The sequence below is a fragment of the Temnothorax nylanderi genome, unplaced genomic scaffold (assembly GCF_030848795.1).
Source record: "Temnothorax nylanderi isolate EJ_2023f unplaced genomic scaffold, tnyl_v1.0 TNYL_tig0187_pilon, whole genome shotgun sequence".
NCBI classification, from domain to species: domain Eukaryota; kingdom Metazoa; phylum Arthropoda; class Insecta; order Hymenoptera; family Formicidae; genus Temnothorax; species Temnothorax nylanderi.
Genome location: NW_027249249.1, coordinates 325,274 through 342,830, shown reverse-complemented (window position 1 = coordinate 342,830; position 17,557 = coordinate 325,274). Strand labels below are relative to the sequence as shown.

Sequence of the window (17,557 nt, the reverse complement as noted above, 5' to 3'; positions counted from 1 at the left end):
ATTAGTATTGCTATTTATATTTATGCAATTTAATAAAAAATAATATTGGAATTCTAACTATATATATATCTACCTCTATTTTAATTCGATAAGGTGGTTCATTTACACTAGTTTCGCGAATGACAGATCCTTCGCCCAGCCTATATTCAGGATCAATATTTTCAGATACTTTGAATACATGACGACTCTTTACAAGTCGGCTACCTTTGAAATACTTTTCGATCGAAATTCATCAGATTTTATTGCTTGAAATCCACATTGAATAATAACCATTTTGAATAATATTATTTAACATCTTAATATCTTCTACTATTAGTGTGTTATTGAGAAAAGACCCAAAAAGTGCACAATTGTGCCGCCCAGATAGCGCTTTCGTCGCCCCCCTGCGGTACGCAGCTAGCGTATAGCGAAAACGACAGTGACGTACTACGACTGGACCCCACAATAAGTGACGCACGTTCCAGTATATCGGCCGATCACTCCGAGAGAGGAGAATTTTCGCTGACGTCGTACGACAGCGACGTGTTCGATCCAAGCGAAGAAAATTATACGCCCAAGGGCGAAAGAATGAACCAGCGGAAGAGAGCAGCGCGCGCTAGTACATCCCACGAAGGCGTACACGATCCGCCTGTAACGCCAGAACAGGTGGACGCGGAGATAAACCGTCTGAGGACGGGAGCCCACCGGACGCCCGCGAATCCGGAGCCGGAGCGAGAGTGTCTGGGCATGCAAGGATCCATTCTCGGCGAACTATTAGACGAGATGCGCGCAATACAAAATCGCTTGCAGAGATTAGAGACCGCGAATTTCGAGCGTGACGACAACAGAGTCCGCCGCGCCTTTAGTAACGGCCCCTTCGACATAACTTACGGACGGACGTTGGAAGACGTCAGAAACCAGCACGATCCCGTAAATACTTACATTAAATTAAAGGAAGCTCGCGATATGATTCCGAAAATCGACGGAACTTCGCGCAGTCAAGTACAAAAATTCTTAAACGCAAGTACCTATGCGATGAACGAAATTAATCCCGCTGAGGAAAAATCGTTGTTAAAGGCTATACTTTGCACGAAATTAACGGGAAAGGCAATGTACGATTTCCAAACGCGAGACATACACTCTTTCGCTTAATTGAAGCAGGAAATAGAAATGTGCTATTTAGCAAAGCGAAGCACCACGCACATTCAGAGAGAATTTAATATGCTCCGGCAAAACCCAGGTGAAAGCGCGAGAGAATACGGACTCCGTGTAGACAAATTATCAATGGAACTATATCGATCAATGATCGAAGGCCGTGAACATTCATCAGAACAAAGAAAAGCGATATTAGATACGATACAGGAGCTAGCGCTAGAAAATTTCCAGCTAGGACTCCGAGATGACATTCAAACTATCGTGCGATCACGAAATTACACTAATCTCACAGCAGCAATTTTGGGCGCCACGTCAGAGGAGAAATTGAAAGGACCTTCTCAGCGCTCGACATATAATACCGACCGAAACAAAAACGGTCAGGGGCAAACCCGACAAGCTCGAAGCGTTGGAGTTGAATGCCATAAATGCGGAAAGGCCGGAAAGCTAGGCCATATTGGACAAGAATGCCGTACGAGCCGATACGCAAACAGATATTCTCTCCCGAGAGAAGCCCAGCGGAATAAATACCGTCGAAAGGTATTGCAATTATTGCAAAAAGGTAGGGCATAAACGGGAAGATTGTTGGCAGCTAAACGGCCGACCCGAAAAGGAAAGAACACGCCAATCTAAAACTGATGGAAATAAAAAACCACAGGTATATACAACAGCGAAAGCGTTTAAGCATACGTCAGACAAGGACGATGAAATATCGTATAGCAGCAGTAGCAGTGAAGAGGAAGAGAGACCGAAAAAGCATAAGGCGCGAGCCGTGAGCGAGTATCAAGTTACTCAAATGACGAGCAAGACTAGTAAAAATTATAATCTCGATCTTGTAACACTCCCGAGGCAAGAAACCAAAACGGAAAAAATGAAATTTTTGCTCGATTCCGGAGCAGCACTAACCTTTATCAAAATAGGAAATTTGAAAGGCAATACACAAATGCGTGAAAAGAAACTCGCACTGACAGGGATAACAGGACACCAACTGTACACCCTTGGAAAAATAAAAGCCACAATAAAATTGGGAAAACAAGTCATACGCCACACAATACGTGGTAAACGACGACTTCCCGATGGACTATGAAGGAATACTAGGAATCGATTTCATCAAAAAACACAGAGCTGACTGTCTCCATGGGAAAAACGTATTGAGAATCGGCGGAGTAAATCTTAAGCTCCAACCGTATAAGAAGCTAATTCAACCCCCCCCCCCCCCGCAGTAAAACAATCATACAAACGATAGCTGCAGATCGAAATAGAATAGGTATTGTAAAACGTGTAAAACCTATTTCTGGAATCTTTATCGAAAGTTGCCTGATAAAACCCATAGATTCCACTTGTCTGATAAGCAAATTAAACATCATCGAGAAGACAGTAGAGATGCTCACACCGCATGTAACTCTAGAAGAGGTGCCGGTGAATGACACGGTTGACGTACTCATATTACCCGCGACTGAAGAGCGCAAATCAATTCAAAAACGACGCGAGAAATTACGTAAAAAACGCATGAAAATTTTAAATAATAAAGAAAGAAAGGCCTTAGAGCAGAGATGCGACGATTTTTGCGATGTATTTCATTTGGAAAACGATAAGCTAACACGCACCACGGTGGTGAAACATAAGATCACGACGCGAGCTGATAGCGCGCCGACGAACGTCCGCCTACCCGAGAAGCATAAAGAAAAACTAAATAAAAAACCTGACGTTTCAAGAGAAATAAAATTACGCATTGTTATAGATTTTCGAAAACTCAACGACCTTACAATAGGAGACTCGTTCCCATTACCAAATACTACCGACATATATGATAAAAAAAACGAACAAATACAAATACTGAATAATCAGCAACAAACGCTACAGCACGCAGCGAAGAACCAGCTAAAGATCATCAGCTCCACACTAGGTCACATAAAAAAATTAGGACAAACGCTTTTATATAACGAAAATTTACTGGCTAACGTTACAAGAAAACTGCAAGACCAATTCATACACCGAGAGGAAATAGATGAACAAATACTATTGATAACCGCTATCCTAGTTGACCTCACGACAGACATAAACGATATTACAGACTACTTAACATATGCAAAAATTAACATTTTACTTACACGCGTACTTCCAATAGAGAACATAATTGTAAAATTAAAAGAAGCAACCTCACACTTAACCAGAGGATTAAACTTCCCATTTAAAATTCAGACAGAAAACTGTAACACTATCCAAAAATACGTAGACGTAAGCGCGTACTACGACAATTCAAACGTATATACTATCCTCGCGTTTCCAATAGTAGCCTACCCGATATACGAAATTATAAAAATCACACCCGTACCAATACACAACGACCATAATGTATTCACATTATTAGAACCTTCACACATCTATATATCTATATAGATAATCTTGCTTCGGATAATCGCGAATCTTCAACAAGTATCTCGAAATTCTCTTAAAATAAAAGTTCTTAAGTGACATTTGTCATGAAATACTTATCAATTGTGTTGGCGATCATAATTGGTGCTCTCGTCACTCATTATCTCTTCAGAAATGTTAACTCCTTCAGAAGACAAGGTATTATCCACGTACCACCTGTCCCAATCGCAAGGGCAATGGCATCAGTTATAATTCGCCAAATATCATTCGTTGATTTTATCCGAAGGATGTAAAATTTCAATCGAGACGCAAAGTACATTGGATTATACGCTACAACGAGACCGATTTTCCTGATCCGCGATCCGGAACTCATTAAATCTGTTCTTGTCAAGAATTTCGATGCTTTTCACGACCGTCCTGTTTTTGCTGATTTTAATGACGATATAATCACACAGACTCTGTTTTCTCTGCAAAAAAAGAAGTGGCAAGATGTAAGACATTTGCTGAGTTCCTCCTTTACATCCAATAAAATGAGAATTATGTTTACTTGGATGTCGGAACATCCTGTGGACTATACTAATTTTATATCAGCATTACCAGCGGATAAACGTAACGTAAATATAAAAGATGTCTTCGATAGGTATACGAATGACATAATTGCCTTATGCTGTTACGGAATTAAAATCGATTCTATGAAAGTGTTACGTCCTGTGGACTTCGCGATTTCCTTCTTTCATAAAACCCTTTCGTAAGATGTTTTTCTTACAGAATTATTTTTGGGATGACGAGAACCGAATAATATTTGTAGATCGGCGGGCAGGTTACTGATGATAATGAATCACCATTCTTTCCGACATCAAATCAAACAAATACGTATATTAATTGTGAAACCTGCGCCGCCGGTCAATAGCCGGTCAGGCCGTCATATACATTCCCAAGGAAAATTCATGAAAAACACTTGACGCCAGACAATAACAGATAAGGACGAGACAATAGAAATTTCGAAATCTAGCGTCTCGATCCGTGAGAAAAACATGTTTTTCAATCGATGACTAACAAGAGTCATCATCGAAAAACAGGTCACCCACCAAAAGGTTCAGACATATTCCTTGATAACCCATCCCTAAAAATCATATATAAACCGCGACAGCGGGACACCGATTCATTCCGAAATTCTAAACAGTGGAGTTCGCGTCCAACGGGATTCATAATACAATCACTTCTGGTCTCGACCCGCGCCGTCAACTTTATCGTTATTATAACCAAATTCTGTGCGCGTTAAGTCTCAACACGAAATCACCATGCCGATGAAAACCACCACCGATCTGCAGAGCCACGAGATCTTGAAACTCCGTCAAGAAGAGAAAACGCTAAAGGCCAGCAAGTATTAAGTTCCTCAAATTTTCTCTCACCTGTACCTTTTCTCCTACAAAAAGTCTATCGAAATACTCGAAGAATTCTCGCCCCGAATCTTATCTCCTAGCTTAGAAATAATTTACGAATGTATAAACCTATAGTTAGTTAACAACCATGTATCAAACCTTAACCATAGTTTTACGAAACCATAGATTTTGAATAGTTATTTCTTTAAGAAATATATATATATATATATCAGAATTATATATATATGCATAAGTATGTTACGCATATATTGCTTTATCTACTAATATTATTAGCGCTTTATTCTTAGGGATATTTGGTAATGATGATACTTAAGTATAATTTATGTAAGTAATAATAAAGAGACACAAATGCGGTTACATGCATTAACGATAGATTAAATAGATGTATAACATGACGAAATGTCTATGAATATTTTTGCATCGCATTTCTTAATCGATCTGACATTTGAAAACAAGATCACAAAAAATAGATATTATTACTTTACATTATAATATTCTATTTAGGCATTACTTATTGTTAGTCAGTATTACAGAAAGTAGGTCTGTTTTTATAAGAGATTGTCTTTATAAAAAAAATAGATATTTTAGGTACTTTATGTTTTTTTTTGTGAAATCTTACTTTTTCAAGTATTTCATAAATAATGGATACAAGTTTACACTTCTCGATTTTATACAAAACTAAAAAAAAGTTTTTAATGTAAAACTTTATGCAAACCGACATCTGTAGAATTGTACATAAATAATATGTACAAAATTTTTAACATATTTTACAATAAATAATATTAATTGTTTCATAAACACGTATATATGACTAAAGAGATTACTGTTAAAATAAAATATATGAATAATATTATTCTGTTCTCTCTTATTATATTGTAATTAGAAGAAATGTATACTTAATTAAAGAATACAAACTGTGTAATGCAAGTTTTTCTGTGAAGTTTAAAAGTAATAAATTTGTCAAATAAACTTGTCAAATGTAATACATTTTTTTCTTTACTTTATGCATGTATAGCTTTGGAAATATTATTAATAATGATGTTGCTCTAAATTATTGCTGAAAAGTATCGCTCAATTATGCTTGCATACAGTAGTTTTTTATTTACTTTTAAAAATAAACCCAGTAAATATTCGTTTACTCTTTTCTATTGTACTCTGTGGTTTATAAAGTTTTAAATTAAAAATAAAACTCTAACAAGAAAATGCGCAAGAACGAGATAAATCATTTCCCGTATTTTTTTAACGCTGAATACGATTCCGTTTATCAAATTGCTCTATCACATTATAATTTGGAGAAAAAATTATGTCTAGTTTGTTATTGAAGTTGGGCCCTCGGTGAATATCATTGAGACATGGCTAACTAAGATTGTAGGGGAAAAAAGGAGATAAAAATATTCCATTGCCACAACGTTGTATAAATGAGTTCCCTGAGTGTTAGAGCTGTCCAAATTTCGACTCAGTATCGCTGTAAGTCAAAATAGAAGGTACTATTCCCAAGTGTATTGAAAGGGCAGTACCGTTAGTCTTGGTGAATGATAATCTCGTGCATATATATATATATATAGTTTATCTTTAAACTTCCCCAATTCAAAGCTAAAGAATTCGAACAATTTTAGTGAGCCCGAAAATACCGTGCCGCAAGCCATTGGCTTTCAAAATACGGGCAAGGATTCAGCGGAACAGGCGGGCCCGTATAGTGTGGAACGACAGCTTCTTGCCAAATTTTTAAATCATAAACGGTCTCCGCGTTCCGGCCACGCTATCCTCGGCTCTCCCCCTTCACCATCCCCCCCCCCCCAATCTGTCTTCTCTTCTTTCACGTGAAAACAACAAATCAATAAGCGACAATAATCTAAGTTTAAGCACACAACAGAGTGTGAAAATACCTGAAAAAATACCGCGTACCTGGTCGTGACGAACGGATAAATATCCCTCCGAAATCTTTTTAAACAACTCAAAACACAGATACCTTAATTATTGGACCCATGCCGACACCTAGGCCTACTCTCACAAATTTCGCGGCGACAAGGGCCGTCCGCTATCCGAACGCCTATTTAACCGCGAAGGATTAATCAGAGCGGGCAATAGTAATTTTTCTATCAAGCAGTTCAAATGTTTTAATCTGAAAAATTTTAAATCGCACACGGAGAGAAAAATCAAGTCGTAATACTATGTGAACCTGTATTATAAATACCTTATACTTTTCTCATGTTATATTTACAATAAATTCAACTTCTTATCCTACAAAATTCATGCTTTTAGAAGGTGGATACTGTTTTTATTAGAAAAGCTTTATAGATATATGTATTATCATACGATTACCAAGTTTTAGTTACTAGCGTCGCCACCTGATCAATGCGTGTCATTCAGCTGTCTTACAGTTACTATTGACCCACGACATTTTTCGGTGGGCGTTTAGTAAAAATACGTATATACGTATACATATATCTAGGGATCCATGGTGCTAGGCGGCTGAGACTTTACATGAGCGACACGGTAAAATCCGGTGGGTCGCATGTAAATTTAAAGAGGCAGAGCGTCTGCTGTTTTTATAGTGGCGTTGTTATTAAATAAAGATTTATTTCGAGTAATAATCCTAGGACAAGCGTACTTAGTATAAGATAGCTGTCAAACACGTTAAAAATACTTCAATTCACAGGATAATAACATGAGAAATAGATAGAAATTTAAGGTGAAAAAATTATCACGTAAAAATAATTTGATTTTTCTCTCCGTGCACGGTCTCACAACCATCACTCAGCCTGACAGACATCAGTTCATAACCGCGGAATATTGTAAATCCATAATCTCGGTCTTAGCGCAGATCTCTAAAGTAAGTCACCATCTTTTTTTTTTTACTTTGTGCTGCTGTGAGCGCCAAATTTTATTATATTACCAAAGAATTGCAAAAAAAAACACATTATTATTACTCATTCAATGTTTTGTTATTGCCATTCTTTATAAACCTATTCTCGACGATTTTCTATATTATTATCATATTACTACTTTATTTACCTCAGCATAACATTATTGAAATCTCATTTTATATATTTTCGACGTACTACTATCTTATTATACCAATATATTCTAATGTATTGTTATTATTAATATAACTGTATTATACACCTGTTTTAACACACTACTATTATTTTACCATTTCAATATATTTTGTTCAAAAAAGCACCTAGTATTTCAAAGAAATTGAACGCATCAACCTAGGGTATCGACGCAAAAAAACAAAGACGTTCCTCCGTCAAGATTAAACGAATACGCGAATATCATAACAATAACGACCATAGTGAACCGAAAACAATCAAAGAAGCATTGACAAATAAGGACAAACAAGGACAACTGAAAAAAAAGCTCTAGCTACATGACGCAAGAGGATCAAACATACCACTCAGCGTTGGATATGAGAGTTTTGAAGATGACATCCTATTACCTAACAACAAAAAGTTTCAAAGCTTAATCGGAAGCTTAATGTACGTAGCTGTATCAACACGACCTACTACTAGGCGCTGACATATACGCCTCCATTGTCGAGGATGGGTTACGAAAAGGGGGCCCGGGGACTCCAATGGCGCAGAAAACGGCGCTGGGCTGACTCGTTTCCGGCTTGGCTGGGCTTGCCGAGCAGGACACCGCCGTAACGTCTCTTCAAGGCTCCATTGACGAGAAGCTCCCGGTGCTCGCTCAAAAAATCTTGGAGCAGAAGAAACCTGAGCATCCTCCGCCGCCACTGACTAAGGAAGAGCTGAAGTGCGAGGACCTGCTCCCCCGCACACACATGCGTCACGGCGGGCGGGACATGATCCGACTCCCTCCAAAGGCGACTCCTCCCGATCTTTCAGGGTCCAGAGACATTGCTTCTCGGGCCTCGCATAACGTCAAGTGTCGGGACAAAGATAACCCAGACTTGCAAGAAGAGTACTCTAACGTCATGAAGGAGTACGAAGAGCTCGGGCACATGTCCCGAGTGCCTTCAAATAATCACGCTGTATGCACACGCTATCTCCCGCTTCACGAGGCGTGGAAAAGGATAAGCAAAGCAGCAAAAATTCGAGTGGCGTGCAACAAATCGGCAAGATTGCCCACGGGAAAGTCCGTGAACACGCATCTACTTTCGACTCTTCTCAGCGAGGCCTTCACCAAGAAGACGTTGCATGGGGGCGTGCAACTCACCCTGGCAACGATTCGCCAGAGGTACTGGATTCCAACACTGAGAAAAAAATCCAGGCTTTTTCCGATCGAAATAATCGGATAATCCCTACAAAAATTAACAGACGGATATTACCAATCTTTTCGATCGGAAAAGAAAGCCGATCAGTTCGAAATTATATCCGACCAAAGACATTCGATTTCAGAATTCCGATTAAAGAACATCCAAAAATTTCGATTGAAAAACATCCGATCCAAAAAATCCGTTTGTTAATTTTTCGATGGATAATCCGAGTATATCTTATCCGATTACATCTTATCCCGAATATAGACAGAGAAAAACGTAAGTTGTTATAGGTTGTGGCGGTCAGCTGTCCGCCACGAGCGAACTTGAGAACGCTGAAAAAACCCTGCCGAGCTGCCCTAGATATAGGGGTCGATGTTGAATCTTAATTACGCGAGAGGATACCGGAGGATGCGCCGCGTAGCGGGCGCGAGCCGAACCCTCTCGCCGCGTTGCCGCCTGCGCCGCGCGCTTTCTATCGTACAGCCCGCGTTGTAATCGGATAAAATATTCAGCTCACTGACATCATCGGATAACTTTTCATCGAATATCACTCAATTTCATAGGATTTTAAACTTGGTCGGATAAAATAGTTCGATTTTTTCCGATGAAATCAATGTCCGATATTAATCCGATGAAATTTGAACGACCAAATAAACGGCGACTCATTTTCCATTCACATATTATCGGAAATTACATTTCATTGGATAAAGGCATGTATTACTTCATCGGACAACTCCAAATCCGTTCGAAATAGATCGGAAAGAGTAGTTAAACGCTTTTTTCCGATTAACGTTGCTGGACATTTTTCTCAGTGAAGAGGACAAGCACTTGTGCGACAATGCATCCATCGACGTATTCCATGTGTGCGATGGCGGGTGGCACCCCCCTTTCCACTGATGGGAAATGGGAAGCCTTCCATCTCCGAGGGTCACGATGTCGAGGACATTCGCACACACCGGCGTGGACTACGCGGCCCGATAATGCTGCGCACGACAAAGGGCCGAGGCCACAAGGCCTACAAGGGCTTTATCGCCCTTTTCGTGTGCCTATAATGTACGGAGGTGGTCTCCGACCTCACCACTGAGGCCTTCCTTGCAGCGCTCAGACGCTTCACCGCGAGGCGAGGACTCTGTGCCGCGATCTACAGCGATCGCGGCACCAATTTTGTGGGAGCGGATAAGGACCTGCGGTCCTTCCTGCAAGCCGCCACCCTCGAAGATTCGCGCTGGGAACCGCCTCACAAGCGAAGGCATTGAATGGAAATTCAACCCTCCTGCGGCCCCCCACATGGACGGATTATGGGAAGCCGCGGTAAAATCCGTCAAACATCACCTCCGCCGAGTCATCGGCGATTCAACGCTGACGTTTGAGGAGCTGATTCAACGCTCCTCGCGCAAATTGAAGCATGTCTCAACTCGCGACCACTCCAAGCAATAAGCGACGATCCTGAGGACCTGACGGCACTAACGCCCGGTCATTTCCTGATCGAAGCGGCACTCAAGGCCGTCCCTGAACCCACGCTTACAACAACGAGCAACATCAACCGATGGCAACACCTGCAGCAGATGCAAGATCACTTCTGGGGGAGGTGGTCTACGGAATATCTACAAACCCTGCATGCTCGATCAAAATGGAAAACTTCGCAAGAAGCTGTGAAAGTCGGTGACCTCTGCCTGATTCGCAACGAGCTGACACCACCGAACCGATTAGCAAGAATCACAGAGATTCACCCAGGCGAAGACCAGCAGGTGCGAGTGGTGACTGCCCGAACAGCGACCACCACGATGTGCACGCGAACGAGGAAACGATCCGCGAGTGCGAGAAACGGCTGTTCATGTGCGCGACGGTCTCGTCGACATAGACCTTCCGCGGCTTCTTTGGCCCCGTCTTTATTAATTCGGTCATTATTCGCGTATGTGCACGCGAACGAGGAAACGATCCGCGAGTGCGAGAAACGGCTGTTCATGTGCGCGACGGTCTCGTCGACATAGACCTTCCGCGGCTTCTTTGGCCCCGTCTTTATTAATTCGGTCATTATTCGCGTATGTGCACGCGAACGAGGAAACGATCCGCGAGTGCGAGAAACGGCTGTCCGTGTGCGCAACGGTCTCGTCGACATAGACCTTCCGCGGCTTCTTTGGCCCCGTCTTTATGAATTCGGTCATTATTCGCGTATGTGCACGCGAGCGAGGAAACGATCCGCGAGTGCGAGAAACGGCTGTCTCCGTTCGACAGCAACGCACGACAGCACGTATACGGATACGTGTCTCGTGTGTCGTCCTAAAACGTTGCTCAAACGTTGCGTCAGCCTCTCGCTTTTGCCTTTCGTTCACTTCTACATTCATAAAGAACGGAAAATATTGGTAAGTTTATTATCATAATTCGTAAATAGTGAATCGAGCAAGAATCGGCACAAATTAATGTCACTGTTATTATATTTTTCAGACTCGACGACCGGTGTTTCCTCCGTTTATCTTACACGGACGTATCTCGTGTGTCGTGCTGAAACGTTGCGTCAGCCTCTCGCTTTTGCCTTTCGTTCACTTCTACATTCGTAAAGAACGGAAAATATTGGTAAGTTCATTATCATAATTCGTAAATAGTGAATCGAGCGAGAATCGGCACAAATTAATGTCACTGTTATTATATTTTTCAGACTCGACGACCGGTGTTTCCTCCGTTTATCTTACACGGACGTATCTCGTGTGTCGTCCTAAAACGTTGCTCAAACGTTGCGTCAGCCTCTCGCTTTTGCCTTTTGTTCACTTCTACATTCGTAAAGAACGGAAAATATTGGTAAGTTTATTATCATAATTCGTAAGTAGTGACTCGAGCGAGAATCGGCACAAATTAATATGTCACTGTTGTTATTATATTTTTCAGCTCCGATTAAAATATGGTTAGCCCATGCCAAGGAACGTATGACGAGAAACAAAGAACAAGAAAAAGAAAACGTGCCTTTGGAAAACGTGCCTTTGGAAAACGTACGTTAGATTGTAAACGATGCAGTAATTAATATGAATATTTATCTTTTTGCGTAAGAGTCAGATCAGTTTAGTAGCAACATGTTTTCTTTCTTAAAAGTTTTATTTTTTAAATGTTGGTCTTCTTTGCAATATTGTCGAGATGCTGTAGCAATATGTTTTCTTTCTTAAAAGTTTCATTTTTTAAATGTTGGTCTTCTTTGCAATATTGTCGAGATGCTGTAGCAACATGTTTTCTTTCTTAAAAGTTTTATTTTTTAAATGTTGGTCTTCTTTGCAATATTGTCGAGATGCTGTAGCAACATGTTTCCTTTCTTAAAAGTTTTATTTTTTTAATGTTGGTCTGCAATATTAGTTTTCCGTGTATAGGAATTAAGTGGAAATGATTGATGGTATAGGATAGAGATGGACGATATTTTCATTCATGATGCGTATCGATACGATACTTTCAGACTGTATCACCCATCTCTAGTAAAGGATAAACAAAATAATAATTACTTACGCGACGTAAATGATTATATAGTTTTCCAGATAAATATGTTAATAACTACTCTTAGTTATTTAGAGAGAATCCTAAGGTCATTGCCTTACTGTGCCAGTATTATCAATGCAATTCTGCCGTAGTGACACACTGCCCGTGTTGGTCCAGTTTTGCATAGAAAACTTATTTAATATGGTTTAGCGTAATGCAAAAAAACCAAAAATCTTTAATTTTAGTGTTATATGCGTTAGCAAAATATTAAGTATTATTTCGGATAGGTATTATTCTCGTAAAAAAAGTTTCATATTAGGCAATAAGAACCTTTACTAGGTGCGCAACTAAGTTTCCGGGTTTTTTTGATCAATAAAAAATGGAAAATTTCAAGAGAAATACAAAAAATGGTTTATTCAAAGTATCGTCCCTCGCTAGCTATACATTTTTGCCATCTCTCTGGCAATACATGAATACCGCGACAATAAAACGACGCGTCTTTGGACCGAAACCATTCATCCAACCAATTTTGCACTTCTTCGAAATTGGTCAAGTGTAGCCCAGCCAAGCCATGCGCCATCGACCGGAACAAGTGATAATCGGAAGGCGCCAGGTCTGGCGAATACGGCGGGTGCGGTAGCAGATCCCATTTCAGCGTTTTGATGGTGTCCTGGACGATGGAACTGCGATGGCACGGAGCGTTGTCGTGCTGCAATATCACTCGTTCGTGTCTCGTGTCCTATTCTGGCCGTTTTTCGAGCAATGTATGGTTTAAATTGATCAGTTGTTGTCGGTAGCGATGCCCATTTACAGTTTCGCCCGGTTTCAGCAGCTCATAGTACACGATTCCTTTCTGGTCCCACCAAACGCAGAGCATTGTCTTCTTTCCAAAACGATTTGGCCGTGCCGTCGATGTTGATTCTTCACCAGGTGAAAGCCACGATTTTTTGCGTTTGGGATTCTCTAAATATATCCACTTCTCACCGCCAGTAACAATTCGATGAAGAAAACTCTTTCTTTCATGCCGCAAAAGCAAAATTTCGGAAGTGGCTCTTCGATTTTCCATCTGTCTCTCAGTCAACTCATGCGGCACCCATTTTCCTTCCTTTTTAATTTTTCCCATGGCATGTAAACGTTTGGAAATACCTTGGTGAGTCATGTTTAATGCCTCCGCAAGTTGATCTTGTGTTTGCGTATCATCTTCATCCAATAACGCTTGCAGATCGGCGTCCTCAATTGTTTTTGGTCTTCCGGAGCGCTCCTTGTCCTCAGTGTCGAAATCGCCACTTCTGAAGCGTTTAAACCAATCTTCACAGGTAGTTTTCGATGGTGCATGTTTGCCGTAGGCCTCCTCAAGCAAACGACGTGCTTCAGCTGCATTTTTTTTTCAAGTTAAAGCAGAAAAGCAAAGCTTCCCGCTAATGCTGTTTATTTGGCACAAAACTCGACATCTCCGTTGTTAGAAAAAATATTTTTGCGTTGCGATATGTGTTTATATAACGACTGGTTATTGTTAACAGATGTCCAAGCTATAACTTCAGACAACTTCAGACATGTAAGTCGAGTACATGTGTTATTGGTGCCATCTATGTGTGAAACCCGGAAACTTAGTTGCGCACCTAGTAAAACATATAAAATTCGTTTTCTTTTCGGACTGGATTAATCGCACAACCTGGTCCAAATCCCGGGTAAATTACTTGAATGTTTTGACCCAAAAACGGACGAACTAACTAACTTTTGACAGAACGTGACATAAATTTTTAACGTCGAGACCAATCACTTTTGCAGGATCAGTAACAACAGACGGACAATGTTTTGGAACACAATATTCAGATCCCTATGGGACATGGCAAAATGTAGTTGTGCAAGGAATAATAACCATTAGTCTAAATCCTCATCAAGCAGTAACCAATATAGAAACAAATCAGATACATTTAAAAACAGGAACAACCTGTCAATATTCAGATGGAAATTGTATAGATATTGAAGGAAAATATACTTTCTGGGAAACAATACCCAACGATTATTGTAAATTCAATCATTATGATGTATTATATGAAGGAAAAGCAAATAAGATGGTTAGTGATGTAGATAAAAATTTGCAAATAATTTATTCCTTGTCAACTAAAGATGTTACTTTTGCGTTAACACAAATGGGGGAAGAGCTTCTTTGCGGATATACGTTAATTAAAACAGAGCATCCAAAACTTGTAATTTTAGAAATTAAAAAAGGAGAATCTTTTGCGCATAAGCGCCGTATATCAGTAGAAAATTTAGATATTTTTGCTTATGTAAACTCAAAATTCATTTATGTAGAAAAACATATACGCACACAGATGAACCGTTTATACACAGATGTATTAACACAACGCTGCAATTTGGAACGACAAGTAATGAAGAATGCACTGAGCCTAGCAATCCATGCGCCAGATGATTTTGCATATCAAATTATGAAAGGACCCGGATATATGGCAGTGATCTCAGGAGAAGTCGTACATATAATTAAATGCACTCCGGTGGACGTTAAGTATCAACAAACGCAAGAATGTTATCAACAATTACCGGTATCTAAAGGAAATGAAACATATTTCTTAGCGCCAAGGACTCACATCTTGTTTAAAACAGGAACACAGACTACATGCAGTCGTATAATTCCAACAATGTATCTTTTAAATGATGGATGGTATCGAATAACACCAATTCTGGAATACAGCAAATCACCAGCGATTATGAAACCGAACAACAAACCTACGTGGCAATATAATGATCCTGGACCTTTGGCAGCAAGCGGCATTTATACTAATAATGAACTTGAAAATTTAAGGGATCAAATAATGTTCCCAGCGGAAAGAAACGGAATTTTAAACACAATGGCGCGTGGCGTAAAAGGAGAACCAGTACTAACACAAGGAATATCTCTCTCTCACCTTCTGGATGAAAATTCATTGGAAAAAATAACGGAAAACACTTGGAAGAAAATTTGGGGAACGTTTTTATCCATCGGCAATGCAAGTGCGGGAGTAATTGGACTATATTTCTGCATAAGAACAACTAAATTAATAGTGGATACCATCATACATGGCTATGCACTCCATACCATTTATGGATGGTCAATATATTTAATTGGAGCGCTATTGGAGTGGGACTCAGTGACAAATTTGCTGTTACATCTAGCAAGAGGAACAACACGAAAAGAGAAAAATCAAACATCCTTCTCATCAGAAACAACAAAGACACAAGCAACATTAACACAAGAAACATTAACACAAGTAATAACAGAAAATGAAAACTCGGAAACAAATACATTACATTCACAACAACACACAAGTAATAATATTTGCTCTGCTCCTGAGATTGAAATTAAAGATATTAAAAATAAAACAGTTATCCACAATGAAATTCAAAACCTATATCCGCGATTATAATGAAGAAAGAGGAACCCTAAATTCTTTAAGAAATCAACAATAGATATCATTTAAGTAAGGTTTCGGTTTACGATAAGAAGGCTGCCCGAGAGACAGCTCGTAAATGTAAGTCAGTCCGAATTCAGACACCGTTGAAGAAGGCTAACGATAAATCCTTTATAAATCAGTAAAAGAAATCAAGGTATTTATACTAAATAACATTATGTTAAATATATACTTACACCCGGTTTAAAAATTAACATAAATATATATATATATATATATATATATATATAGTATCAAAATGAGACCGCCGACACCTGATAAAAGGAGTGAGGAAGAAAGAAATGAGTTCTATGGGCCAATCGACGGGGTACTGCCCGAGAAGCACGAAGATACATATGAGACTATCATGAACGGCGCGTGCCTTCGCGACCCGGAAGGGGAGGATGGAATGATACTGGTCAACTCTTCCTAGCCAAGAACAAAAATGTGCCTAGGCTGTTATCTAGATCAACTGCCATCACTTGAGGAGAACGAGGCAATTCCCGAGGTCAATGAGTATGAAATTAAATGGGGGTACCATTCCCTTAGCTCACAACGTTTCGAGCTCCCACAATCGACTAGATTCTGCTGCTCCATCTGCAAGGAGGTGATTTTGGGCCTGAGACCGGCCCGGCAGTGCCGTGATTGTATTGAAGAGTTCCTTGTACACAAGCAAATGTACGAGAGGGCACGAGCGTTGCGAATAAATTTAGAAATAGAGGTGGTTAAGAGATATTAAAAAAAAAAAAAAAAGTGAAATATCGATTCTACTAACAATTATATAATTCTATTACATATTATTATTATACGCGTTATTTTTCGATTGTACTAACAATTATATATTATTATTATTATACGCATTATTTTACTCTATATATATATATATATACACTAATACATTTATTATACTTATATTACCTTTTTATAATTTATTTTGCATGAAAACCATTACCTAAAATAAATAATGTATAATTTTCGATTCAATTTTTCTTTTTAATAATTTTTTATTAAATTTTTCTTTTTAATAATTCATACGCGGTAACAAACGTACCACGTATGACTTAAGGGGGAAGGTGTTACGTGCGAACAAAATTCAATTCAATCAATCTTAAAATAGCCAAGAATGCAATTGATATTGATTAATTATCCGATGTCTGATGGGGAGACGATTCTCAGGCCGCGGCTCACAGGGCATAAAATTACATCTAGTGATAAGACCTTCCTCCTCCTCCAAGACATAAAGACAAAAGAAGTGGTGAGAAGCTCGCGCGGGGGGGTTCTTGCCACTTGAATATAAATAAGCGCGAAAAATCATCGATAGTCAGTTGTTAGTTGTCAGTAGTAGTTGTTGTTGGGAATCAGTAGTTGTTATTGAGTTGTCAGTGCTCAAAATTCAACTGTCTTTAAAAATTCTGACTTAAGACAGATCTTAACTGCAATTTGAATCATATCAATCTTAAGCAAAGGTTGTAAGAAAATTCTCCTTGAATAAAGGTGATTTAAATTCTATTTCTTAA

At 39.4% G+C, this 17,557-nt stretch overlaps 2 protein-coding genes across 5 annotated transcripts in view; one reads left to right on the top strand and one right to left on the bottom strand.

The window, feature by feature from the left end:
* Nucleotides 1–212: 212 nt before the first annotated feature.
* LOC139778552 (cytochrome P450 6l1-like) overlaps nt 213–17,557 on the bottom strand; it is a 73,232-nt gene continuing 55,887 nt past the window's right edge. For both annotated transcript variants that reach the window (XM_071716528.1, XM_071716527.1), the window contains one exon: nt 213–3,974. In XM_071716528.1, the coding sequence (XP_071572629.1) occupies nt 3,831–3,974 (144 nt within the window). In that variant the 3' untranslated portion in view covers nt 213–3,830. The remainder of the gene's footprint in view (nt 3,975–17,557) is intronic.
* On the top strand, nt 9,021–16,801 carry LOC139778550 (uncharacterized). 3 transcript variants are annotated; one of them, XM_071716524.1, is made up of 4 exons: nt 11,172–11,498; nt 11,581–11,709; nt 11,792–11,931; nt 12,019–16,801. In XM_071716524.1, exon 4 carries the CDS (start codon nt 14,667–14,669, stop codon nt 16,014–16,016), a length of 1,350 nt encoding a protein of 449 aa, XP_071572625.1. In that variant the 5' UTR covers nt 11,172–11,498; nt 11,581–11,709; nt 11,792–11,931; nt 12,019–14,666; the 3' UTR covers nt 16,017–16,801. The 3 variants fall into 3 exon arrangements, with proteins under 3 accessions (XP_071572626.1, XP_071572625.1, XP_071572624.1); XM_071716525.1 differs by lacking the exon at nt 11,172–11,498 and adding an exon at nt 9,021–11,165 and having other exon boundaries at nt 11,792–16,801; XM_071716523.1 differs by having other exon boundaries at nt 11,792–16,801.

Coding starts and splice junctions, on each gene's coding strand:
- LOC139778550 (XM_071716525.1), top strand. CDS start 14,667: ATGGTTAGTGATGTAGATAAAAATTTGCAAATAATTTATTCCTTGTCA.